We start from the raw sequence: 6,364 nt of genomic DNA on the forward strand, positions 1-6,364 counted from the left end.
TGTTAAGCTTTCCCCGACCCCATATCTCATTTGAATTCAGGACCACGTTCGAATCACCGGCTATAAGAAGATTGCTGATATCGAGCAATTCCGATTCAAAAAATCTGTTCCAGAAAGATAAACGAGATTTGTAAGGGGCATAAAGATTAAGAACATTTATTGGAAAATCCCAACCTCTGATGGAAGCCGAGATTATTATACCAGCATAGCATTTATATGCTTTAGCTTTTACCCGTGAAGGATCCCATAGGGTAGCCATACCACCAGACAGACCATTTGCCTCTGTGGCAACCATAAACCAGGAGGGGAGCATTTTCCTGAAGTAAGATAAAGTGTCCTCCTTCTTGTGCATTGTTTCCTGAATGAGGATGATAGCAGCTCTTGAATGAGAAAAGAAGTCCTTCAGCGTTATGAATTTGGGGTCAACGCCAAGCCCCCGAATATTGAAAGAAATGATTGGAATCATTTGGACGATTCTGCAGCTAGACTCGCTCTAAGGGGCTGAGATTCAGACTCGCTCTAAGGGGCAGCGGTCTTTTAGCTATGACAACTAGTTTCAAAGCAAACATTTCTGTATGGTTTCGGTGGAAACTGTCAGCGTGATATGAAAATTGGCTACTTGAATTCACTAATTTAGTAATTTTCACTTTGAATTCACCCACGAAATTGCAGAATTTAGTAATTGAATTCACCCATGAAATTGTATAGTGGATTACGAACAATATGGTAAGTCAAAAATACTGGAAACCCCAAAGAAAAGGACCTGGGCAGAGAAAAACACGCTTGTTGTTACACACTGCATGATTAGAGAGGGAAATACGCACTTGTTACTAATAGACGATGCACTATTTTTCTTTCCACCAGTTTCTGTGGATATGAATGGGCGGGAATGTTTTTGGAGCCAAAAAAACCCTTCAGTTTTTCCATAAATGTTGGTTGCTACACCTCTTTTCACTGAGAGCTTTAATTGTTGTTTGGCGTTGAGAGCGGAGAGCTAAGTGTGTCTAGACCGGAGAGCTGATTGTGTTGAGAGCTAAGTGTGTTGAGAGTTGGAGCGCTGCCCTTCAGCAATAAACTACTTGTTTCGTTTTCATAAGTTCAGGTAAAAAACAAATAAAGCATATTTTATTCTTCTTTTTATTTTTGTTTTTTATATATTCGAGTTGTTTGGGAATGCAGCATTTAAAAATTTAGGCGGAGAGCTTATGGCTTAAACATTTACATGTACGATCAAACATTTTACTCAAATATGTTCATGGATACAACGCAATGATTAATTCAAAAGAAAATAATAAGACAGGGCTTCAAACTTAAATTGGTATCTACACAACACTCGTAAAAAAGTGCCTTTAAATATGTTATGGGTTGCTAAATTTTTTAAAGAAATATCTACCTCTGTAACTCATATTAATGTAATTTTAGTAAAGCTTCACCGTATTGGTAAATATTTTTTTTTTTGGTAAATTCTTTTTTTTACCTCTGTAACTCATATTAATGTAATTTTAGTAAAGCTTCACCGTATTGGTAAATATTTTTTTTTTTGGTAACATAGGAGACATATGTCAACACTTATTTTTGGTAACTTATGTCAAAATATATATCTTTTTGCTATGGCAACGGTCTTTTTGATTATATTTTTTGGTCTTTTTGTTAACATATGTTGACATAAAAAAATATAAATAAGAAGGTATATCTTTTTAGTAGCATGAAGAAATATAAATAAGAGGAATTAAATATTTCAATGTTAATTGCTTTAAAATTGTAATATTTTTTTCTTAGTATTTTAATATATTTAATCATATTCTACACTTTTATTTGCATTTTATAAAGTTTAGATTAAGATGAGTTTCTCTCTTGACAAGTTAATGATCAACATAGAAAAAATACACAAGTAAAATGTTTAACTATAACAATTTTTTTTTTTAATTGTTATATATAATATGTTCATCAACATAAACACATAAAAATATTTGTTTATAGTTTATATTGTCCAAATTAAAATTTTGTTATTAATATCTTTTAGTATTTCTGGTAACATATGTTGACATAAAAAATATAAATAAGAAGGTATATATTTTTAGTAGCATAAAGAAATATAAATAAGAGGGATTAAATATTTCAATATGTTAATTGTTTTGAAATTGTAATACTTTTTTGCTTAGTATTTTAAGATATTTAATCATTCTCTGCACTTTTATTTGTATTTTATAAATTTTATATTAAGATGAGTTTCTCTCTTGACAAGTTAATGATCAACATAGAAAAAATACACAAATAAAATGTTTTAACTATAACAATTTTTTTCTTTAGTGGGATTGGATATTAATCATATATTTAATATCAGTGATGGTGCAAAATTAACTTACATAGTGTTCAATTTTTTAACTCATATTTTGAGAGAAACTTTAACCTTTAGATAAATTTCTTCTCAAGAAATTTTAAAGGTTTGGAAGGCAGAAGTGGAATAATATACCTAATTTGTTCTTTTACATATAAAAATGCTCTATATAAGTTTTGGTTAAGCATTCTAGCTGCTTTTATTAAAATGCAGATAAGACTATCATGATATGGCCTCAACTTTGATGTGATAAGATAATTTGATTTATTTATTTTTAACTTAGATAGCTATTTTATTTAGGTCGTAGATTTTTAATAATAAAGAAAATTCAATTATTTAACTCATTTTTATTTTTAATTTGATTTATTTATTTTTAACTTGGATATTTATTTTTATTTAGATGGTACATTATTAATAATAAAGAAAATTCAAGTATTTAACTTCATTTTTAATTTCAATTTTGCTTCTATACGTCAAATTGCAAAATAGTCTACAATGTAATTAACCTATTAAGTTAAATAATAAAATACAAGAAGTAATTAAATTTGCAAATTGCAATTCCCTTTGGCTTTTCAAATTGGATAGCTATTTTTATTTAGATGGTAGACTTTTAATAATAAAGAAAATTCAAGTATTTAACTCATTTTTATTTTCAATTTGATTTATTTATTTTTAACGATAACTATTTTTAATTAGATGGCACGTTTTTAATAATAAAGAAAATTCAAGTATTTAACTTCATTTTTATTTTCAATTTAGCTTCTGTACATCAAATAATTCAAGTATTTAACTTCATTTTTATTTTCAATTTAGCTTCTGTACATCAAATTTCAAAATAGTACTATAATTAAGTTAAATATTAAAATACAAGAAGCCATTAAATTTGCAAATTGTTGTTCCCTAAGGTCTTTGGTGATGTGCAAAAGAAAATGGGAGTAAAATTTGACAATATAGAACCTTGACACACTCACTCATGGGACCTCATATTGAAGATCTGCAAAAAAAAATGCTCAATCTGTTTTTCTATTGTCTTGGACTTCTTCTCATCTCATTGATATGTTGTCGTAGATATATTAATAATGGTACAAAATTACCTTACATAGTTGATAAAAAGTACTTGGGTGTAAGCCCTTAACCACTTAAAAGTTAAGAGCAAAGATTAGTTTATGCTAATTTATTTCATTATTTTTTCTATGTCAATGCTTCTTTTTTATAACTAAATGCAAAACATCAAAGTTTTTCTATTTTGTTTTATTGGCATTATCCACATAGATAGTAGTCATTATCCACATAGGTAGATATGTAAACCTTAGTGTGTTTTTTTTGTTAATCCTTATTGTTGGTTCAAATTTTGATTCATAGGCAAAACTTGATAGGTAAATTTGTGTTTTTTTATGTAAGTACAAGTTATTTTTTGATTTCTCATTGTAAATTTTGTTTATAATGTGTTTTTTTTTTGTCTCTTGTATTAATTAGGAAAATCATGGAGGGTGGTAGTTCAATACCAACAAGTGGATATGAAAATTATCCTCTTCCTCCAATTCCAAGTGGTCAAGTCCAACAAAACACAAACCTCAAGAAACCCTTGTTAAAGTTTGTGAAGAAAATTACTAAAAACAAGAAAAAGAATAGTGGTGGTTGTGAAGAATGGATGTGCACATTGTGTAACCATGTGTTTAAAGGAAGCTACACTAGGGTGTGGCATCATCTTCTATCCCTATCCGGTGATGGTGTAAAGGGTTGTACATGTATTGTTTTGAAAAGGATGGAGTTGACAAAGCTTCATATGGTTTCCCTAGGATCCAATGTAATGAACTTGGACAATGATTGTAATTTTAAAGTACCAAGATATTCTTCCCATGACATGGAAGATTCAGTTAATCAAATTGCATCAAACCAATTTAAGTCTGTGGGGGGGTCTACTTTTGAGAGGAGTAAGAGGCCTGCTAGTTTTGCTCAGGAACAAATTTCTAAAATCTAAAATGTAGTACATAGGGATGAGGCTGATGATGCTATTACCGATTTTTTTAATGGCTAATGGAATTTCATTTAATGCTACCCGTTCTCCACATTACAAAGAAATGGTGCGAAAAATCATAGCTGCTGGGCCAGGATATGCACCTCCAAATTACAACAAAATGAGGACATCATTGTTAGATAAAGGGGTGACAAGAATGCAGGGGCTTATGGGCCCCCTTAAACAATCTTGGATTTATTCAAGATGTTCAATAGTTATGGATGGTTGGACAGACATTCAACAAAGGCCATTGTTGAATATTATTGTTACATCTCCCGCTGGGCCTTATTTTTTAAGAGCAGTTGATTGTAGTGGGAAACTAAAGGATGCTACCTTCATGTTTGAAGTATTGAAAGAAGCAATTGATGAGCTTGGTCCTTCAAATGTAGTACATGTAATCACAGATGCAGCGCCTGTTTGCAAAGCAGCGGGTTTGATGGTTCAAAGTCGATATAGGCATATCTTTTGGACTCCTTGTTGTGTACATGCCTTGAATAATGTCCTCAAAGACATTGGCAAAATATCTTGGATTGCAAAACTAATTTTAGATGCAAGAGATGCACAAATGTACATTTGCAACCACCATGCCTCTTTAGCAATCTATAAGATGTACTCAAGGAAGAGGTTTTTGAAACCTGCAGAAACAAGATATGTTACATACTTCATTCTTCTTCAACGTATGGTTGAGGTGCATGCATCCTTACAAGCCACCATTGTTTCCCAAGAGTGGAATGCGTGGTCTGAATCTAAATCAATGCAGGCAAAGAAGATAAGAGAGCAACTTCTCAATGATGATTGGTGTTCTGATTGTAAATATGTTGTTCCTTTCACAGCTCCAATTGTGGAGTTGATTAGGTATGCAGATTCTGATTCCCCCACCCTTGGAAAAGTTTATGAATGTATTGATAGCATGGTAGGCAAGATAAGGTACATCATTCAGGATAGAAACCCCTCTTTGGAGTTCTTCAATGAAATTCATAAGATAATAGGGAAGAGATGGATCAAACTCAATACCTCTCTTCACATGGCTGCTTATGCCCTTAATCCAAAGTGGTATATGGAGAGACCAAACAGAGTTCTACCCATTGATGATGAAGAAGTGAAACAAGGCTTTCTTGATGCCATATGCAAAATCTATACACCTAATGAAGCAACTGTAATGTGGGAACAATTTATTGATTTTGCTACCTTAAACCCTTCCAAATTCTCTCAAGATGCAAGGGTGGACATCAACATTTATGCACAAAGGAATCCCATTGGATGGTGGAGAATGTATGGGGGGAAAGCCCAAGATCTTCGAAATCTTGCCTCACGCTTGCTATCTCAGGTTTCTAGTTCATCAGCAGCTAAAAGGAATTGGTCTACTTATAGTTTCATTCACTCTGTTAAGAGGAATAGGCTTACCTCTAAGAGAGCAAAGAAATTGGTTTATATGCATAGTAGTCTTCGACTTTGCTCAAGGAAGCTACCTGAATATTTAGATGGCCCTGCAGCAAGATGGGATGTTGATGCTGAGGAGGCTTCTCAGATTGATGATGATGAGGATAATCCTTCACCAGATGCAGGTTTAGTTGGCATACCTTTGGGTAGCATTGCAAGCGATCTTGATATTGATGATGGTGATGATGAAGTTGGAGTGCCTAGCGAGGCTCAAGGTTATATGGATAATCTTGATGTTGAAGATTTCACTTTATGATCATGTTCAACTTTAGTCTTTAATGTTCTGTTTTGGCCATTGAGCATTTTTGGACCATGTATTACTTTGCCACTTTGGGCATTTGTCATTTTTGTTTTACTATGTACTACATTGGGCATGCTAGCAATATGAATATTAATATGATGAGTTCTTTGATTTTCACTATGTTTCTTAAATTCAAAAGTGTCTCTTGAATCATTTGCATTTTCAAATTTTCATTTTTGAATTTGATATTCATATAATGAATTAAAATTTTAAATTGATTTTAATATTTGAAATATTGTGATTATATATATATATATATATATATATA

General features: G+C 31.8%; 1 protein-coding gene across 1 annotated transcript; it reads left to right on the forward strand.

The window, feature by feature from the left end:
- Positions 1-4,368: 4,368 nt before the first annotated feature.
- On the forward strand, positions 4,369-6,051 carry LOC149241249 (uncharacterized). The gene has a single exon (XM_089370481.1). It carries the CDS (start codon positions 4,369-4,371, stop codon positions 6,049-6,051), a length of 1,683 nt encoding a protein of 560 aa, XP_089226607.1.
- The last annotated feature ends 313 nt before the right edge of the window (positions 6,052-6,364 follow it).

The sequence above is a fragment of the Pinus tabuliformis genome, chromosome 8 (assembly GCF_031772625.1).
Source record: "Pinus tabuliformis cultivar Carrire ecotype Pingquan chromosome 8, CPIR1, whole genome shotgun sequence".
Lineage (NCBI taxonomy): Eukaryota > Viridiplantae > Streptophyta > Pinopsida > Pinales > Pinaceae > Pinus > Pinus tabuliformis.

Bases quoted from the DNA above. Each gene is read 5' to 3' on its own strand.
- LOC149241249 (XM_089370481.1), top strand. From the start codon at position 4,369: ATGGCTAATGGAATTTCATTTAATGCTACCCGTTCTCCACATTACAAA.